This window comes from Stegastes partitus, unplaced genomic scaffold (assembly GCF_000690725.1).
Source record: "Stegastes partitus isolate 25-593 unplaced genomic scaffold, Stegastes_partitus-1.0.2 Scaffold1036, whole genome shotgun sequence".
Taxonomy (NCBI): domain Eukaryota; kingdom Metazoa; phylum Chordata; class Actinopteri; family Pomacentridae; genus Stegastes; species Stegastes partitus.
In genome coordinates, this window is record NW_007578767.1 from 124,965 (window position 1) to 142,942 (window position 17,978).

At 40.5% G+C, this 17,978-nt stretch overlaps 3 protein-coding genes across 4 annotated transcripts in view; 2 read left to right on the forward strand and 1 right to left on the reverse strand.

Moving 5' to 3' along the window:
* Positions 1 to 740: 740 nt before the first annotated feature.
* On the reverse strand, positions 741 to 8,978 carry LOC103367302 (ATP-dependent zinc metalloprotease YME1L1). Of its 2 annotated transcripts, none has more exons than XM_008295287.1 (18): positions 8,751 to 8,978; positions 7,985 to 8,104; positions 7,003 to 7,171; positions 6,788 to 6,889; positions 6,588 to 6,697; positions 6,179 to 6,329; positions 5,927 to 6,010; positions 5,262 to 5,435; positions 4,994 to 5,146; positions 4,768 to 4,900; positions 4,616 to 4,678; positions 4,161 to 4,273; positions 3,776 to 3,931; positions 3,488 to 3,639; positions 3,264 to 3,390; positions 2,129 to 2,202; positions 1,739 to 1,825; positions 741 to 1,647 (listed from the first exon to the last, which is right to left on the reverse strand). In XM_008295287.1, exons 1-18 carry the CDS (start codon positions 8,784 to 8,786, stop codon positions 1,507 to 1,509), a joined length of 2,145 nt encoding a protein of 714 aa, XP_008293509.1. In that variant the 5' UTR covers positions 8,787 to 8,978; the 3' UTR covers positions 741 to 1,506. The 2 variants fall into 2 exon arrangements, with proteins under 2 accessions (XP_008293509.1, XP_008293507.1); XM_008295285.1 differs by having other exon boundaries at positions 5,903 to 6,010.
* Positions 8,979 to 9,505: 527 nt separating this feature from the next.
* Positions 9,506 to 17,890, forward strand: mastl (microtubule associated serine/threonine kinase-like). The gene is made up of 12 exons (XM_008295297.1): positions 9,506 to 9,688; positions 9,771 to 9,908; positions 10,933 to 11,072; positions 11,181 to 11,269; positions 11,366 to 11,472; positions 11,576 to 11,735; positions 11,936 to 12,084; positions 12,821 to 13,882; positions 14,903 to 15,044; positions 16,067 to 16,180; positions 16,307 to 16,408; positions 16,992 to 17,890. Exons 1-12 carry the CDS (start codon positions 9,521 to 9,523, stop codon positions 17,147 to 17,149), a joined length of 2,529 nt encoding a protein of 842 aa, XP_008293519.1. The 5' UTR covers positions 9,506 to 9,520; the 3' UTR covers positions 17,150 to 17,890.
* The window catches only part of abi1a (abl-interactor 1a), a 70,865-nt gene continuing 67,474 nt past the window's right edge, over positions 14,588 to 17,978 (forward strand). Inside the window, exon 1 of the mRNA XM_008295289.1 lies at positions 14,588 to 14,593. The gene's annotated coding sequence lies outside the window, so the exon portion shown is untranslated. The remainder of the gene's footprint in view (positions 14,594 to 17,978) is intronic.

Genomic DNA, 17,978 nt, shown 5'->3' on the forward strand with positions numbered 1-17,978 from the left:
GTGCCAGCTCAAAGAAACGAGACAAAGGGACAATGTCTCGGCTTATTGCATCTCATCTGGAACTAAACACACTAATCGCAGGTTAAGATCATTCAAAGGCTGCAGTAAATAAGCTTTTGTTCTTGTTTGTAGACTGACAAAAGGTAAGAATCTGCTTGTGAATGATGCCTGTATGGTACAGATGCTCCTAGAGAAGGATAGTTACAGTGGGTCGGATTGCACCAATGTGGTATTTAATGTGATAAAGAACAACTGGAGACGGCAAATAAGGAATCAGCATTTCCTGGCAGCAGCTAACACGATTATTAGGGTTGAAATCAATCACTTTAAATTATTTCAGACACTATCATATGCACAAAATATCAGAAATGGTGCCGTTTAGTGCCTGTCAGCCATGCTACAGGTTTGACTTTCATTCATTTCCACTCTGTCAACTTTCATTTCAACTGAAGCAGGTAACTGCAAAAAACAACACACTCTTACCTGTCTTGCACCGAAAAAATAAACTGACAAAATTAGCTAGATTATATAGTGTAGCATTTGTAGGTAAGTTAAGGATGCACATTGTGCTTAGGAGTGGGCAAAGACTCATAACAAAGACTTTAACTGGTTGATGCATCAATAGCTAATTGCTTTTTTTTCACATTTTATCAGGTGCTAATATGCTAATGCTGCCTTTATAGCTTGTTGCAGTGTAAAATAATGCAAGTGTAGGTCTCATTTGAGTCACGATCACAAGATTGATTCACAAGAGTAATCTTTATTTGAGCTTCAAGAAGGCCTTGATCTAAAGGAACAAACAGAAGCACCAAGCCAATCCTTTTATACGCTTACAGTATATACACATCTCCTCTCCTCTATCGGATACAGTAGGACATGAGGACCTAGCTCTACTCTCAAAAGAAAAACAGAAAGGACACACCTGTGGGCACTTAAATAAATAAAAACAAACAAAAATAGATAGCATGTGATAAATGCAACACATCCTTTAGAGAAAAAACTCTAATATGAGGAGTTCAATAATGAACAGCGGTATCACCTGTACCTTGCTACGGCCAAACGGTACATTCTAGATCGAGGTACTTTAAGGTCCTATGGTGTTCACCGGGTTGTTTGTGAACAATCTGAGACTCAATATGATTTGTCAAATTCATACCAAATATGGCTCTGATGTATACAACAACAAGGTCGTTTGTCATGAGAGGGTAGCACAGCAAGCCCTTAATGGAGCATCATGTGGAGAGCAGGTGTTTTACTTTTCATCCAGTTAAACTGGGAAATGCTTTTAAAAATCACTGCGAATCCGACCGTCCTCTCTACAGGAAACTGTAAAATGATAAAGTAAAAATGTATACAAGGGACGAAAGAATCGTTTTGAGTCTCATCTTCACATTGACGACGAGAGGGATACAAAGAAATGAAATACAAGGCCTCCGAAAGGCCTGTGCTCGATTGCACAGCTTCATATATACATGATTCAAGAGTCTAAAACGTGTACTGAGGTATCTAGTGGTCCAGCGATTTCCCCTCCAGCACCATCTGGATCTCTTTGGCATCCAGAGTTTCATACGTGAGCAGAGCGTCGGCTAGCTTCTTGTGCTCGCTGCTGTAAGTCTTCAGGATGTTTTTAGCACGTTCGTACGAGTCCTGGAAGGAAGAGAATCAGAAATGAGATGGTACGAATAACCCACGTTTCTATATTTGTAAATCAAACAAGGTGAAATTGTGATGTGCTCACCTTCAGCAAAACCCTGACCTCCTGCTCAATGGCTGCTTGTGTCTCGGGGCTCTGCTTGGATACGTCTCCGTAGGTCATGACACCGAGCTGCAAGCAAAACACAAATTACATCCTCAGGTTGAATAAACAATGAGGCTTTGTCATGAAATAGCCACTAATCATTACAAACTGTGACGGGTTACAAAGAGCTTCTCATAGTGTTTTGTGTAATTATAGAGCAATGGTAGAGGACTCTTCAGTTTTCAGGTTGTCTTAACTCTGATGCTGATTTGCAGCAATGTATACAGTTAAAGCCTCATAACAGCTCTGTTCAGTGGAAAAACAACAACTGTGTTCTATGCTGTTGGGAACCACAACCTACAATCATCTAACACAAATTAAAGTTTTTACCTTGTCACTCATGCCGAACCTGGTCACCATCATTTTTGCTATTTTGGTTGCACCATCGAAGTCGCTGGAGGCTCCTGAAACGCACAACAGAAGGATGAGATTGAAACTCAGGCTGCATGTCAAATAATCCCAGCATACAGTAGCACAGGAAACGTATTGCTGCCAAACCAGATGATGTGAAACGGCTCAATTTCATATTACAAAATGAAAAGTATTTGCAATAATAACATGTTTTTCATATTGTAAAAGGATGAAGTAACACTTTATCGTGCTTGTTATAACAGTATGCTATTCATCTTGTTATAATGTGAAACCTGTTGCTTTATAAGGTGAGAACTGATGCTGTAATAATGCAGAGAACTGATAAATTGAGGAAAATTGATCATTTCCATGATTGCTTAAGTTCTACATCATGCCTGGGTTGAAACGTGGTGACATCTTGCTATTCTTGAGCATGATAGATGATATTTTTATAAGTCATTTATCCATGTAACCTTCAGTGCTCCTTCAGCTGATCAATGATCAGTGTACTTAATAACACAGAATCTCAGCATGTATCAGCTCAGGCAAACAAATCACATACAGACTATATTCTTCAGTTTATCTCTTCTCTGCACTGTTTCCTCACTGAAAAGTGAGTTTCATGTTATAACAATCTAAGTTATCTTGTTATAAGGTAAACCTTGCACGATTTTAACAAGACAAACAGTATATTGATGTAACAAGTCAAATGTCTTGGTAGAAGCTCGTTTGTATGTAATAACATGAAAATATCTTGATATAACATAAACAGCTTGTTATAACGTGAAGCTGATGCACTTCTGTAGCAGTCAACACTGTCAGAAATGTACTGTAATATTATAACACAATAATGCAGTTCTGAGTTCATCACAATTCTGAACAAAGTATTATTTGATAGCAATAAAAGCTACAGGATACAAAACTAAAACTCTTTGATCCCACAATTTGGTTTTGTAATGTTACTAGAAGAACATACACTGCTGTGGAACTTTAACTTGTAATTATCATACAATAGCCATCACAGCTAAAGCGTTTCAGCGTTGTGAAGTATTTCAAACAGCACTTCAGTACTGACAGCTCCAAAAGACTAAATCACTTCTTCTGAATCCCTCACCAGTGGTGATGTAATCGTCTCCAAAGATGAGCTCTTCTGCTACTCGGCCGCCCATACTGACGTCCATCTGAGCCAGCAGCTGGGCTCGCGTCTCGCTCCAGCGGTCGTTCTCTGGGAGCATGGACACCTAGAAGACAAGAGACAAGGACAGATGTGTTTTAGAATCGAGAGCTGATACAAACAGCTTAAGGAATAGATGTTGTGAAACCACAGCAGGAGCTCACATGGCCAAGAGTTGGTCCTCTAGGCATGATAGTAGCCTTATTGATGGGCATTGCATCTTTGGTGTAATAGGCAACGATGGCATGGCCGGACTCATGGTACGCGGTGATGGTCTTGTTCTTCTTGTCTATTTCAACGCTTCGTCTCTCGGGGCCTGGCATGAGAAAGAAACACATAAAAATAAGTGATTAAAACTGTCTGTTCATGTATCTCCTGCTGTATAGGTGATCTGTCTCATGTGATATGTGGCGAAAGGCCGCGGAGCAGATCTAAGCCCTGTGTGTATTCACCCATGATGATTTTGTCCTTAGCGAACTCCAGCTCCTTCATTGTGACCAACTCTTTCTCGTCCACTGCCGCCTTCAGGGCTGCCTGGTTGACCAAGTTCTCAAGCTCTGCCCCGGAGAAGCCCACTGTGCCTCGGGCAATAATCTCTGCATCGATGGCTGTGAAAGAGCAAACACAGTGTCTCTAAGAGGGCGATCACAAACAATGGTGCCCTTAGAAACTCAAAAGAAAAGGTGCTCTCTAGGGCTCAGTTTGAACTGATAAGGAGAATGTGCTGGATTTTCTCACTAATATCGGATCTTAAATTTCCTCTGAAATGCTAACAAAACAACAAAATATTAACTAGAAATATCCATAAATTTGTCCATGTTTTAAACTGAGACCTACCAGGGTCTACTTTGATCTTGGAGAGGTACCAGTTGAGAATTTCGGTGCGTCCTTTCACATCTGGGCGAGGGACCGTCACCTGCATGTCGAACCTCCCCGGCCTCACGAGGGCGCTGGAAAGTGGTAGCAATGCAGCGGTTATTAAGATTCAAAGGTCACATACGTAGGAGTTGTGTTTAATTACTTAAAAATAAAACATTTGAAATGTAAAACTGCCATATCTAAACCAATAATGCCTACTACTAATGTCTGTCAAATGAATGCTCCTCCACAAAAGACAAAGGTACAAAATGGGAAGTAAAAAAATGGAACAGTTCCGTATACATTAACTATGACTTTAAATATTTCAGACCTGTTGATACCCTTTAGAATGTTTAACTGTTTTTTCAGCAACAGCTTTTCATACTGAAGTAATTTATATGTAAAAGAGGTAACAATTTGAAATATAAACATACTTATCCAGAGCTTCAGCAAAGTTTGTAGCACCAATGACAATGACACCTTCATTGGGTTTAAATCTGTAAAACATCAAAACATTCACAACAGTAAGTGGAAGTTCTCAGCAGCATTATTGTATTCACACTATTCAGTTTAAGTAAAAACTGACCCATCCATTTCAGCCAGCAGCTGGTTGATGGTCTGTCTGGAGTACGGATGCATTGGAGACTCGATCCTCTTTCCACCCACGCTGTCCAGCTCATCAATGAAGATCACACAGGGAGCGTTAGCTTTTGCCTCCTCTGCAAAACCATAAAAAAAGAGACAGATTGTAGTTTTTTTGTGTGTACATCTTTAACTGGTTACACACATTTTCTTGCACACAGCAAACTTACTGAAAAGGTTCCTGATTCGGCTCGCACCAACGCCCACAAACATCTCATCAAACTCTGATCCGGAGGCGTAGTAGAAAGGAACGTCTGCCTCTCCGGCCACAGCTCGCGCTAGCAGAGTCTTTCCTGTTCCTGGTGGACCAACGAGAAGGATCCCTGAGGAGACAGAAGAGGAAACAAATTAGGATAAAATAACACTGGATTTTATTAAGTGACTTTGTTATCCTATTTTCATGGACAGAGAAAACAAAGGATATAAAACAAGTAGTACCTTTAGGCAGCTTTCCACCCAGAACAGTGAACTTCTGTGGGTTTTTGAGAAACTCGACGACATCTTGTAATTCGTTCTTTGCCTCCTCCACTCCTTTGACGTGCTCAAATGTCACATTCTTCATCTGGATGGGGTCAACCGCCGAGTCGAGGCCAGATGTAGTGCGGAACCTCACTGCGAAATCCCAAAACAGTCTGTTCAGTACAGGATTTCTCTACAGTATCTCATGATGACAGACAATATAACTGCTGGTTACCATGTGCTTACTGTGGTACACATGTAAATATGAAGATCCAAATTTATGCTGCTTTCCCACACTTAGTGCTTCCAGCTATTCATAAAGCTCCAGCACGGTCATGAAAATATAAATAATTATAGAGATTAAGATATTAGTACACAGTAGTATGCACCAACATAATCAGTCAAACTCTACATGCACACTATGGGAGACATATTAGGATTTGTTACCTATTTTGTCAGTTAACCAGCCTAATGACACACTAAAATATATTACCTAAAATATTGAAGCTGAAAATAGACTCCAGCGTAAACAGTTATTTTATTTTTGTTCTAATTGCAGTGTGCATGTAGGGTTGTGATTCGATTCATGAGCATAGGAAAGAATTAAAACTGAAACAAACCAGCATCAGAAAAGGAGCCTTTACCCGAGAGAAATGGGGTTCTGGACAGGCCATAAATGCCAACAAGTAGGAGGACCAGCAGGATCAACCTGGTTCTCCTCAGTGAGTCTGTCAAAACAGAGTGGAGACAAAGTTAGCTTTAGGTCATGCCTTTCTGTATTCAACCCAGCAGTGCCATCCAAAGAAAACAGGTGCCACTGTAACACTGAACACCAAGGAATGCTTCAATTATATACTCGTGTTTGCTTTCTAGTAATAATTGTCGTGCCCACATGCCTTGTGTTCTCTGAGTGAAGGCCTGAGACCTCATGAACCCCTCGGTGAAACCCGTCTTGAAAGCCTCCTGCTGGTTTTCTGGAAGGTTCTTTTGTGCCATGACTTGGTCCAGCGACTGCGCTTCTGGTGCTTTTTCCTTCGTGAGCAATACCTGTAACGGACACAAAGCCGTTTTAGTAAATCTGCTTCTTAAGCCCAAACTGTCTGCTCCACACAGGGGATTAACGTCTTATGTCTGATATCAAATTGCAGTTATGTAGAAAGGTCAAGATTAGGGCATGTGTGAAGTGTCTCAGAAGTAAAGATTGATACTACGGTAAACATGTAACTTGTGTTTGAATAAGCAGCCAATGTATGCTTTATTAAGGTACTAGTAACACTATTACACTAATTATACTAACAAGCATACCTTCATGAATGCTGGTGTGAAGGCCTCAGATTCCACTGGACCATCATAAGTAGACTCCGTTCGTCTGGTCCTTGATCTAAGTGTCTTAAAACCCCGACTCTGGACCCGTACTACAGGCACAAACAGGTGAAAATACATGAAACACAACGCTACATTTCAAGTCCTTCATAGCAAGTATTTTACTCCGATTTCTTTCTTACAAGGCAAAAACTGTAGTTGTGAGCAAACTTCTTTTAGAGGGCTGTGGTATTGTCTGTGGAATACTGGTGAGCCGAAAACTCCCATCCTTCTGTGTGAAAACCCTTTGGGACAAACAGCACAACAAAATTAAAAACTCAAGGTCTGTTTTACAATAGTTTCTTTGCACCAAAATTAGCGCAATCCAATAAAAGTGGGATGTGCAAAAGCTGCTCACCATGCTTGTTGTGAAAAAAGCTGTCTGCAGAAACGTGACTGGTCCTCCATGACGATGGAACAGTGGGCGGTTCTTCTGGTCCCGGTATAGGCAGTAACCTGCTGATGAGCTCATCCAGCTGACTCACTCTGACCTCTGACAATCCCAGATCCCTCAGACTGACACTGGGCTTTAAAGAAAGCAGAGCAAAAGTAGGTTGTTTACACTTTCGTAAGACTTTTGTTATGGTAATAATTACCCACAAGTGGGCATGTGGCTCCTAAAAAAAGCAGTGATGTATTACTGTTTCACTCACTTTTTCACAGACACAGACAGATAAACAGATATTCCAGAGTATATCTGAGTACATGCTGTACTCTGGCACATACAGAACTGTTTGTGAACATGAAATAGGCACCTTGTCATGCACTAGTGAATTTTAAACACACTTCTTGGCTAGTGAAGATTGGAAGACAATTAACAGTACAGTTTGAAGCGTGATAATGTTTTTAAAAAAATCTTGAAGACAGACATGAATGTTTTTTTTGTGTGGTAAACCTCAATTTTAAAAAAATGCATTTATAACTGCTTTAGTAGAGATTCAATTTTCAATCAAACTTTGTCTGTACTGTGAGCTTCTAAAGGCATCTCCCACGGTGATAAAATTGACGTCAAACTAATTCCATGACGCGATTGGTGCCAGATCCAATGTAACCATCACTCAGTACAATCTGTTATTATCTAATCAAACCAAATTTATTTATACAACAAGTGTTAAAACAACCTGAGCTGACCAAAGTACATGTTATGAGACAGGCAACAAGAAGAAAAAAAAAAGAGCAAGACAGAACACATGATAAATCTTATAAAATCAATCAGTATAAAATAATACAAAACAAAGATAATATTCTAAAATAAAATAAAATATTAAGAGAAGGAAGAGGCCTTTGAAAACATGACCTTCACAGAATCCCCTAATCATGCTCCGTGGTGTCCATCTCACCTCTTTTAGAAATGAATTGTGCTCCGGGGTGAAGTCTTTGTGAAGGGCCTGGACTGAAGCTGTGGCTGAGTTCTTCAGGGAGTGGAGGGCATTGAGGAGCTGGCTGAGAGGCACTATCATCTGGCAGACACACAAACAGAGGAGAAGAAGCAAGAATAGTCAACACATGGTTATATGTACAACCTCACATTCATTACAGGCATCTGACAATCGCTGGGAAATGCTATAAAACTATTTAAGATCTGCTGGATCTTGGCAGAGTCCTCCACACGGGACAGTGGGTCAGGACTGTTATGTCAGTGTTATTCAAGCTGAGTCTCGGCTCCTCTCCGGCAAACACAGAGAGCAGTATGTCCGACATACGTCAGATGTATGGGCGTTATGTAACCTCGACTCTGTGAAGTTGGCACATTTTCTTTAATGTACTTTTAGCCGAGCTCTTCCTTGGCATATCAGATGTTAAAGTCGTGAAACCGCACGTAGCACGCTGGTCGGTCCCACTAAAACAGCGTGACGTAAGCGTGGGCTGATACCGAAGTAATAAAGCGTTGACATGCTGATGCTAACAGTAGCCGAGCTAGCGTGTCATTGAGCGAAAGAAAAGACATGACATAAACAAAACGACAGATAGAGCCACTGTTTGCTATAACTCTCGTAATAGTTATTCCCATGCAACGTTAACTTTATACCAACAACACATATACGTTGTCAGGCGAACATACACACAAGCTAGCCAAGTCAGCAAGCTGTTAGCTAGTCGGCTTACCTGCTGTGGCTGAAACGACGTCGACAGTGAAAACATTTTTGCCGAAAGATAATTCAAAATCGGGACTTGGAGGGTTGGTGTGTGAGGACAGACCCTCTATATATTGTAAGTGAGCGAGTCCTCCTGGCAGCGGTGTCCTTTTGTTTTCCTTGTTACACAACTTTTTCAGCAGCTTATCTAATAACGGCAAATGGATTCTCCGGCATCTAAGGGTCAAAAGGACTACAAAATGACGCAAAATTGAATTACTACCGGGTACCGTTTGCGTCATTTCATCACTTGTGGAGCTAAAGCCTTAGTTTTATTAAATGTAAATGTAAAAATGTGAATAATATGTCACGGGGAAATAAATGTACTTTATTTACCAAAAAACGTACCACGTAGATATTAAATAGCGTGGCTGTTGTTACACAATTTCTATATTTACTTTTCATATGTTTCTTTAGTGCCTGATCAAAATAAAAAAAGTAACATATAAATATCGCTCCACTAGCTAAGATACATTTGAAAATGATAATATATCTGCTAGTTTTACAGCTAAAATGAATAACTAACCCTTAATATGGCATACGCGAAGCTAATTTTACGCTTCGCAACCATACAGGCGCACCTTTGCCTACTAAATCGGCGTCTGAGGACCCCGCGAAAGAGCAGCGGAATTCAAAATTTCAAAACAAACCCAGTACTGTTGTTTTGTCATGCGACTGTTTACTTCGAGCTAGTTGGCTGTGGAAGACACAACCAAACTCCTATTTTGAAGCAGGTAAATAATGGACGCAGATGAAAAGCACAACTCGAGTACAAACGAGAGATCGGTGGAGGTTCCTAAACCGCCTTCCATCGAGGATTTTGTCGTTTTGAAGCCCATCAGCCGCGGTGCTTTTGGCAAGGTCTACCTGGCACGGAAGAAGTGCAATGCACGGTTATATGCTATTAAGGTGGGTCAGTTAAATCTTTGACTGAATCGGAATGAATAAACAGAACACTGTCTTAGTTGAATTTATACACGTTTTCTCGTAGGTGATGAAGAAGGCAGACATGGTTGATAAAAACATGACGGGCCAGATGAAGGCAGAGAGAGATGCACTGGCTCTGAGCAAGAGCCCCTTCGTGGTTCACCTGTTTTACTCCCTGCAGACGGTCACCAAGATTTATCTGGTAAACACCAAATGATTAAGAAAATACACTTGAACCAAGAACACTAAATAATCGTATATGTGAAATTTGTATTTATATAGAAAAGTGCTGTAAAGTTACTAAGTACATTTACTTAAGTACAGTTTTGAGTTACTTGTACTTAGTTTTTTCCGTTTTATGCAATGTTATACTCCCACTACACCACATTTCAGTTGGACACATGCACTTTCTATTCCACTACAACGATCTGTGACAGCTTTAGTTACTTTTATGTGGATTTTAAATCAAGTTTTAATAATACAACACAGTGTTAAAGATTAAATCAGTTGTTTTTAACCTCTTTGTTGTCTGACACCTTCTAAAAAGCAGTGTGTAGCCAGGGCCTCAATTCAGATGCCGATGAGTTTTTTTCCCCCTAAAGTTCACATGGTTTAGTTTAGGCACAGGTCTGAATGTCCACGCTGAGGAAGTTTTTGGCTTCAGACACTTAATTTCCTGCATTCTAGTGAATTTTTATGAACCAATTTGTTCCATTTCTGCTTCAATCTATGCTGGCAATGTTTTTATGTATGTAAAGGAAATAGAAACAAACAATTATTCAGATTTTAATCAGTATAGTCATTTGAAATGATGCAATTGGCAAACGCTGCAGTTAGGATGTACGTTATGCCGTATTTGAGCTGTCATGTCAATGATTTTCTAAATTATAATGTGTATAATGTGTGACAGCCAGGCTTTTGTAGATATCTAATTCAGTAATGCTCCGTCACATGCTTCTATTTATTACACACTGAATCCTGAACTCTACAATATTTATCTAATTATGCCAAATGTATTATTATCAGTGAGAGCAACCAAACTGGTTTCGTCGCTTTAATCCTCCAGGTATATTTTGCTGCAAGTACTTTTAGTTAAGTAAGATTTTTCATTCAACTTGCAATGGAGTGTGCTGAATTAAACTTTTGGTGCTTTTACATAAGTAAAGGATCTGATTACTTTTTCCACTAATACCGACAGCTAATCTTCATTTGCTTGCTGCTTGCAGGTAATGGAATACCTCATTGGTGGAGATGTCAAATCTCTCCTTCATATCTATGGTTATTTTGACCAGGACATGGCTGTGAAATACATCTCAGAGGTTGCACTGGCTTTAGACTACCTCCACCGCCATCGTATTATCCACAGGTACTTCAATAACCCTTGAAATTATTCGTGTGTCATTAAATATGTATAGCGAAAGCTGATCAGTCTTTACTGTGTGACCTCATATTTATTGAAACTATTACTTTTCAGGGACCTGAAGCCAGACAACATGCTTATATCCAATGAAGGTCACATCAAACTGACAGACTTTGGCCTTTCTAAAGTCAAACTTGACAGAGGTATAAAGTCCCATCAGTTTAACACTTAAACAAACTGTGACCATCAACACTATCAATAATATTTCTTTTATTTCATCTTTGTGCTTTCTGTATCAGAGCTGAGTCTAATGGACATCCTAACTACCCCATCCTTGGCTAAACCAACAAAAGATTACTTCCGCACTCCGGGTCAGGTCCTCTCCTTAATCAGCTCCCTTGGATTTGTAAGTGAATTGATCAAATTTGACATGAAGAGTTCTCCAATTTAGATGCTTCATGCATAGTTTTTGTTACCTAATGACTCTTCCTTCATTTTATTACATACAGAATACACCTGCAGGAGAAGGCAAGCGTCACTGCAGTGCGTCTGCTGTGTCCAGCCCCATGTCCTGTGGCAAAATAAAACAGAAGAATAGCTCTCTTGGTTCTCCTTTGATGAAGAAAAAAGATCAGCTGTATTCTGCAGCTGGCTGCCCTTGGAGATTGGGTATGTCATGGTACATTTCCATGAGCTAGCCTCCTGACTTTTTCTTTCATTCATTTATCATGTGGAATGACTGATTATGCAAGGACTGTTTAATCATTTATGTTTGAAAAAAAAAAAAGCAAATATAGATGCTCATGAGATCCTGGCTAGGAAAATATGTGTTGATTATCATTTTTATATTATCTGTTTGGTCTTCATAGGACCTAACGGTAGTGTGTTTAGTCCTCATAAACTGGCAAAAAATCTGACTCCCACACTGATGAAGTCCAGAAAGAGGTTTGAGACGATGAGTGCAGGCAGCACCACCGACACTGAAGGAGGCATCAGTCCACTGTGGGAGTGTGAGGAGGTCAGTGATTGCATATTTTTTTACTTTAAAGACCTCATAATGTGTTTTTTAAATATATTTGGGTGTTTCACTTTTCTTTAGTGTGTTATAGCTTTTTTGGTCTGCAAACGTAGTTCTCTCCCATAGAAAACGCTGCTCTGTTCCTGCCTGAAACGCCTTGTTTGAAGTCCAGGCTTTTCTTCCGTTACTTGTATAAAACACTTCCTATCAGCTAGTTTGCACACCAACAAGAATGAGCAGCTTTCTTGCAGTCTATCATTATTTCTTTGTTTGAGATATATCCCTATAATCGAGAACCTTGGGGTTGCAAGCTGACCAATCAGAGCAATCTGGGCTTTTTGGGAGAAAGGCCTTAAAGATAAAGGAGCTGAAACAGAGAATTTTAAACAGAGGGTGAAAAGAGGTGCTGCAGCAATGTACAATATGAAAAAAAAATAATACATTGTTTGACCATTAAAGCATGTAAATATATCCTACTAGCCCCCCAAAATACAATAACAAACCTGGGTGCTTAATTCGGGCTCTTTAAATAATGAGTAGGAGTTTCCTGACCAACTTTTCTTGCTTTAAATCTTAATTTAAGTCAATTTTAATGTATTAAGTTAAGTTATTTTATTTTTCACAGTTTGACTCTTTTATCCTATTGAAAATAAATATCTTTGTCATTTCTAATACCGACTGTTGAGATTAGTTCATTGCTTGTTGTGACTGTTTTCCTTTTTACTTTCATGTATAGAAAGAAAATGAACGCATCAATGAGCAGAAGGGCAGAGGCCAGTCTGAGTCCAAAGCACCTGAACAGGACTGTGAACCCACAAAACTGGGCACCTTTGGCTTCTCTGCTAAAGCCACAAGCAGTTTGTCAAAAAAGTCAAGTCAAGATCATCCTGCAGAAAAAATGTCTCAAACCAACAAACTGGAGTCTGTCTGCACATCTCCTGAAAACATTTCTCTATCAACGAGAAACTGTCAACCTGCAGCTCCTCTGTCTGTGAAGAGAACATTTTCAGACGTAGAAATAAGTCCAGAGCAACAGCAAGTGAGAAGCAAGAAAAGAAACGCAGACTACAAAAGGTTCTACGAGATTCCAGAGGAGACTATGAGGTTTCACACCGGCCTGACTGGAACGTTCTCCACCATCCAAATAGGCGACTTCACTGAGGGGATCGGGGGAGCTGAACACTGGATCCCAAAGCGCTCCAGTCCCATCGCCATAACCAAAAGTCTGTTTTGTGAACTGGAAGAGCCGGCGGAGGACGTGTTCGAAGATGCAGCCAAAGACTTGTCACATTCCAGCTTCACAACACCTGGGAAAAGCAACATTTGCAGGAGCTTGAGCCTCGACTCTGACGGGTCTATGCATGAAACTTCTCTCCCTTTTGACGGCCACGCATCTTTCCAGCTGAGCAAGCCTTCCAGGAACAGGAGTTCACCTGAAGAACAAGAGGAGAATAAAGACACATCCATAACTGAGTCACTCCCACAAACCCCTGTTACCACTAATGTAACACCTAAACTGGATCACTTGGGGCAAAGAAGTGAATCCCAGTGTTCTTTTTTCAATCGACTCCCCGACCTGTCTTTCGGTGCGGCACGGTCCCCCTTTTTTCTCAAGCCTCGAAATGTCGTAGCTTTCCGCAGCTACTGCAGCTCCATTAACCGCTCCAACATGTCGGGGGTGTCTCGGCTCAGCCTCGGATCCGTGGAGGCGATGGACACGTCCATAGCTGCTTCTTATCACTCTGGCACTGTGACACCAGTGCAGAAAAGACCCAGCTCCAACAGCTCTTTGGCTCAAGTACGTACATTTCAAAGATGTATTATTCTTACTCTTTAACAGAGCTGCAAAGATTCATAGAGTAGTTGTCAACAATTCAGTTAATCATCAACTATTCTGACAGTTAATTAACTGGATTGAGTAATTTTTTTTTTAAAGAAAAAGCTGCAAAAATCTCCAATTCCAGTTTCTTAAATGTGAAACATTTCTGGTTTATTTACTCCTCAATGACCGTAAACCTAAAAGTAGACAAAACAAGACACCCATCGACACTTTTCACCAAGCAAGGAATCGATTAATCAAGAAAATAATCAATATATTAATCAGCAGTGGCAATAATCATTGTTTGTCCAGCTGTTGATGATAACTGCAGGCTAGTGGTGCATCTTTATACGAACACTAAATGTTATTTACAGTCTTGTTGTTTGACATTAACACTTAAAATACAGTAAATTCTACAGAGTCTCTTTAGGTGGAAGCATTGCCCTGAAGCTTTGTGCAAACATTTACGGTCTTGAATTGTTCTAGCACCACCATGTGGTAAACACCTCTGTGTTTTTTTAGTTAAATATCTCATGGATTGACAGAGTTGTATTGACCTTGCTGATGCCCTGACTAAACATCTAGCGCCATCATCTGAGCATTTTAACTTGTGCAAGTTACTTTGGATTATGACCAAATACTTGCAAAACTAATGACATTACAGTTAGCCTCAGATGTACTTTGTGTTTAGTGGTAATCAGAGAAAGTGAAACTATGATGGTGATAAACATTATATTGGCCCAACATCAGCACATTTGTCATTGTGAGTCTGTTATTATGACTGGGTGCAGCCACAGAGCTGCTTGCATGGTTGAAATCTTTGGGGTTCTGTTGATACAAAAAACCTTGGCCTGATGAGGGTCACTAGTTTTCTGAAGCTTCATTTTAAAATTATCTTCATAGAGATTCTGATTTAACATTGGCATTAACAGACAGCTGGATTGCATGTGTCATATTGCCTTCTTTTCATATTTCCTTTCATTCCCTCCCTCACATCAGACTCCTCAGGCCATGTCCACCTCCCACACCCCCTTCAGGACTCCAAAGAGCGTCCGACGGGGTGCGCTGCCCGTTGAGGGAGCGCCCATCTTGGGAACCCCTGACTATTTGGCTCCAGAGCTGCTTTTGGGTAAACCACATGGTAAGAGAGGGAAATTCAAAGTGCCACAGTGGTGGCGCGCAGTGGTGATGAAATAGCACGCATGACGCTGTAGCTCTTGTGACAGGCATTCTCTTTTAGTTTCAGGAAGGGGTCAGAGCGGTAAGTTTATAACAATACTGTATTTTGCAAGCGAGCGTTGCATGTTCACCCAGCCTGCTAACACGCTATAGGAAGTGAGCTGATTCCTTACTCCCCTCCCCCTTAATTCCCCCCTCTGCCTCCACTGTTTCTGCCCTGTGGATTGGTGAGCAAACTGTGGGCCTGATCGGAGGGAAGGGGATGGCGGTTTAAGAGTGTGATGATTAATAAGGTTTAAAAAGTGGGTCTTAACACTGAGCTAACAGCAGGGGAATCACATTTGTTGAGGCTGATGTACTTTTAACTGGACAAATGGGGTTTTTTTTTTCCCTTCCTGCGCTTAAATCCACATGTTTTTGGGTAATCCTGACACGTTGCATCATTTTTGACAAAATGTCATCTAATAATAATAATCCATTGATCTGACACTCTGCTATTAATTCAAACTGTAGCTTGATTTGAATTCATGAGCACTCTGACATGAATGATCCTGAGCGGCAGCATTTATTCATCAGCTGTCTGGGTTTTTTATTAACTCAGGAACAGATAGTGATGATAATTGTAATTAGAAAATCCCTGCAGCTATTGAGACGCAAAACTTTGAAACATCAGATTTACATGAGAGAAGTTGAATTTGTACAGTTGATAACGACGGATACTTGCGCGTTATGACCTAAATGGAAATCTGCTAATAAATTCCTAATGATCCTCCTCAGTTATTGAGTGCTTCATTTATAAATGAAAAGCTAATTCCCCACAACTGAATCCCTTCATCCTCAGGCTGACATAGCACCTGCTTCTGCCACTGCAGTCCAATTAGTGCGCACTCTAACAGGAATCACAGGGAAAGAAAGGTGAAGTGTTTCGAAGCCATCAGCTGTATGAAATGTGATTTTTGTTCTTTCTCTTTTGCCTCCGCTCAGAGTGCATGGTGGACTGGTGGGCGCTAGGTGTGTGTCTTTTCGAGTTCCTCACAGGTGTGCCGCCTTTCAATGACGAGACGCCTCAGCTGGTCTTCCAGAATATCCTCAACAGAGGTGGGCTTCTGTTCCCAACCTCAACCACAAAATACATCCGTCAAGCCTGTATTTCATGAACAACTTACCTAACATTACACAATCTTAACGCTTCTTCTTTCATCTCCTCGTTCTCCACTATTATAGATATCCCCTGGCCTGAGGGGGAGGAGGAGTTGTCTGTAAACGCGAGGGACGCCATTGAAATCCTGCTGACCATGGACATGACAAAGCGTGCTGGTCTAAAGGGTGAGGACCAGCCTTTCAGATTTCAAATTTTTAAAAGATCATTTTGGTTCTCAGACCATTAAATTTTGCCTGATATAGAGCTGCAGTGTGAGTATTTTGATGCAACATGTCTGCCAATGGGCTGCAAGGTGGCTCAGTGGTTAGCACCGTTGCCTCGCAGCAAGAAGGTCGCAGGTGAGGACACCCGGGATCTTTCTGCGCTGAGTTTGCATGTTCTCCCCGTGCAGCGTGGGTTCCCTCCGGGTTCTCCGGCTTCCTCCCACACAGTCCAAAAACATGTTGAGGTTAATTGGTGATTCTAAATTGTCCGTAGGTGTGAATGTGAGTGTGCTTGGTTGTCTGTCTCTAGCCCTGTGATAGACTGGCGACCAATAACACTTTCTGATGCGACTTATGTTATGGATAGACTACAGCAAAACTAAATCCAAACTGTAAGAGTTTTCATCATTTGCATCTTCTTAGCTGTGAGCAGTTCAGTTGAACATAAAATGCTCGTGTTGACTTTCGATTTCATACCAGACAGGAGTGAGTGTAAATAAAGGGCCACAAGAATTTAAATAATGGGTTTTGTGGTTTCCTGCAGAACTCAAGTGCCATCCCCTGTTTGACGGCCTGGACTGGGACAACCTGCAGAACCAGCCGATGCCGTTCATACCTCAGCCAGAAGACGAAACCGACACCTCGTACTTCGAGGCAAGAAACAACGCTCAGCACATTGCCGTGTCTGGCTTCAGTCTGTAGAGTTACGCTCTGGATAAGTTCTTTTTTTTTTTTTTTAAAGTAGCACTGAATAAATTTTGGCGGTTAATGATGTGAGAATGTTCTCAGTGTTCTCGCATCACTTGCTTTCAGAATGACCATCCTTTATACAAGTAAAAACACTGTAATGATTCTGATTGAGTCTCTGCTCACGGTTCTGATGTTTTAAAAGAATAAATTTTACATTTGTGCAATCACCACACGGTCATAAAAACCAGATAGTTACAAGTATGTAGTGTCAAACGTACATGTCTTTTAGCGTTACTGTGTCAGTCTCTTAAATTAGGTCCTTCTACTAGCAAAATAGGATTTGCTACTTCTTTATCTGCTGCTGCTTTATTATGTTGTTGTATTACCTTTACATGCAGATACACTCCTTTTTTTTTTTTGCTGTAATGTTCCCCATTGTTAGCTGACTGGGTGGGCAGGCCCCTCGAATTTCTCTCTGAGGGGTAGAATGAAGAAAAACATCCTAATATATTCATAAATAACGTATTTTAAGTGTAAATTTTGTTCATATGTGTATTTAGCATCATAGTTTTACGACAGGAGGGCTACTTTATACTCCAACAGGACTGTTTTTGATGTTTTTATGTCATTTCTGTTTGTAGTTTTGATGTGATTACTCTTCACTTTTCCACACTACTAGTTCAACCTTGTTACTTGTGAAATTTTAACTCCAAGAAAAAGGGAAAATACAAATAAAATGTGTTTGTAACATGACATATGGTGCATTTTTTTCTCTCCATAAATTGAGAAGAATTGGATAAAGTCAAATTTGAGTGTGTTTAACAATTAGTTCAACATACTG

What these genes read in the sequence shown, in the direction of transcription:
- LOC103367302 (XM_008295285.1), bottom strand. Translation starts at nt 8,786, where the DNA reads ATGTTTTCACTGTCGACGTCGTTTCAGCCACAGCAG. An exon ending in CTTCACTCAGAGAACACAAG is followed by an intron (nt 6,011 to 6,178) that starts GCATGTGGGCAC and finishes CTGTTTTGACAG; the next exon opens with ACTCACTGAGGAGAACCAGG. An exon ending in AGGTCAGGGTTTTGCTGAAG is followed by an intron (nt 1,648 to 1,738) that starts GTGAGCACATCA and finishes TCTTCCTTCCAG; the next exon opens with GACTCGTACGAACGTGCTAA.
- mastl (XM_008295297.1), top strand. Translation starts at nt 9,521, where the DNA reads ATGGACGCAGATGAAAAGCACAACTCGAGTACAAACGAGAGATCGGTG. An exon ending in CCAACAGCTCTTTGGCTCAA is followed by an intron (nt 13,883 to 14,902) that starts GTACGTACATTT and finishes CCCTCACATCAG; the next exon opens with ACTCCTCAGGCCATGTCCAC. An exon ending in CCAGAATATCCTCAACAGAG is followed by an intron (nt 16,181 to 16,306) that starts GTGGGCTTCTGT and finishes CCACTATTATAG; the next exon opens with ATATCCCCTGGCCTGAGGGG.